Raw genomic sequence first — 2065 nt, 5'->3', positions numbered from 1 at the left:
TACCCTAGATTGAATTAAACTCGTAAAACATTAAAAAGAAAATGGGAAAATAGACATTTTAATTTTATGATTTGGACCCTAAAATTCAAGGTGTTAATAGGACTTCTGATTTATTAATCATTTTTGGAATTTCAAAATTTTATAATTTCATCATCTTTTGTTCGGATTACCCTTGAGGATCTAAATATTTCCTACAAGGTCCAATTCTCCACCACACAAGGCCACTTTCTGCTTTCAACCACCCACCAAGCCACCTTCCCCACTTGATTTTCTAGGAACTTATGGCCCATTTTGTACAGGAAAGAAAAATTGAAACCCAAATCCTTTTTCAACTTTAGCAGTACAATGGTACACCACCAAAAAGATACTAGCATGATTTTTATTACCAAAAAAACATAATTAGTACATTACCAAAAAGATGACACTCTAATTAGTAAAGATATAAAGTACGATGCCTCGATACATTCTACTGTTAATTAGAACTTAAACCTAATGTGACTATATATATATTATATGTAATCACATACTTTATTAGTGCCTTGATATGCAAGTTAGAGTGAGATTGGATGAATTAAACCCAAAGGGCTCCGGCTCGTCTAAGCATCAGTTAGAGTGAGATTGGATGAATTAAACCCAAAGGGCTCCGGCTCGTCTAAGCATCGGGATTAAGGATCGGTTAAGGTGAAGACTCATGACTTCATTGACTCCACCAACAAATTCACCACCGATGTACACGACCGGAACCGAAGGGCTACAACCAAGTCTTAAAAGAGCTTGTTCGAGTTCACGTCCTCTAGGGATCTCATCAAGCTCGTAGACTGCAGGGTTGACTCCGAATTCGTAGAAAAGGGTCTTGATTGTATGGCACATGCAGCAAGAACTCTTGCTGAAGATCACCACCGGTCTCTCGGATGCCAACTTCGTTACCTTCTCCATTGCTATCGAAACAATGCAGCAAGAAAGAAAGCTAGTGTTGTTGTTTGTTTTTTTTTGCAAGTGAAAGGATTGCTTGGGGGAGGAGACTTTGTGTTGTTGATGAGTTCGTGAGTTGTGATTTGAAGAGGCACCCCATTGGCACTGATTTATATAGGAAAAAAAGGTGGCGTTTGGTTGGCAAGAACACAGAAAGGGCTCGAGTGGTGAAAATGAAAAGAAAATGAAAGAATGTTCGATTAGGTATTAGGGTCGGTTTCAAGCTCCACTGTTTTCTCGCTTAGATCATTCATGAAAACGATCAAAAGGCCTTGCACCATTGCAATGGAAAAAGAAAGAGCATGACTCGAATCTTTATTTTTATTTTTTGTGCGCATACAAATATTAAAAGAGAAATGTCCTTTGTACGGGTGAAGCATTAGGCATATATAAAATCGAGATAAAAATTGCATGAATTAATTTAATTTAATTTCCAATTTACGAACTAGATAAAATATTACCTTTTTTAAGCTGTTTTACACCCGTAATTATCTTAAAAATTTGTTCATCATGAATCTAATTAATAATTAATATTATTGGCTATGATGCAAATTTACATTGTTATAAATCTGGTTGAATAGATATATATTTGAGGTAATAAATATATAAATATTTTGCAGTTCTTATCATGAAGGGCATCTTGCTAAGTTGGAGAAAGCAATATTGGATTTATCCAATTGGGACCTTTGCCTTTGTTGTTTGTTATGATCAAAGAAAGGGCATAAATTCTCATTTAAAAAGAAAATAGAAAGTTATACGAAAGAGAGAGAAAAGTACGATTGATGAAATGATTAAAGATTTATATTAAAACGTAACATTTATTTCGGATTTAATCATTAAATAACTTTTACTAGTACAATAAGATTTACAAAATGTGGAAACTATGTTTTTTTTTAAAAAACTGTGTGACCATTATTTAGTGTAAATAGATAATTGCATTATTGTATGCAAAATGAATTGTCGGTGAAATGCTTCCCAAGAAAAGAAAAGAAAAGGTAAAAATACAAACGCAATGTATATTCTTGCCAACAAGGGAATGCAAAACTTGAAACCGTTTCATATGATGAGCTTTTGTATACATGACATTACCTCA

At 34.0% G+C, this 2065-nt stretch overlaps 1 protein-coding gene across 1 annotated transcript; it reads right to left on the bottom strand.

Annotated features, from left to right (window-relative positions):
- Positions 1-362: 362 nt before the first annotated feature.
- Positions 363-1071, bottom strand: LOC121214482 (monothiol glutaredoxin-S2). The gene has a single exon (XM_041088194.1). It carries the CDS (start codon positions 934-936, stop codon positions 628-630), a length of 309 nt encoding a protein of 102 aa, XP_040944128.1. The 5' UTR covers positions 937-1071; the 3' UTR covers positions 363-627.
- Positions 1072-2065: the final 994 nt, after the last annotated feature.

The sequence above is a fragment of the Gossypium hirsutum genome, chromosome D02 (assembly GCF_007990345.1).
Source record: "Gossypium hirsutum isolate 1008001.06 chromosome D02, Gossypium_hirsutum_v2.1, whole genome shotgun sequence".
Taxonomy (NCBI): domain Eukaryota; kingdom Viridiplantae; phylum Streptophyta; class Magnoliopsida; order Malvales; family Malvaceae; genus Gossypium; species Gossypium hirsutum.
The sequence above is the reverse complement of the archived record's forward strand: the minus strand, read 5'-3'. Positions and strand labels throughout refer to the sequence as shown.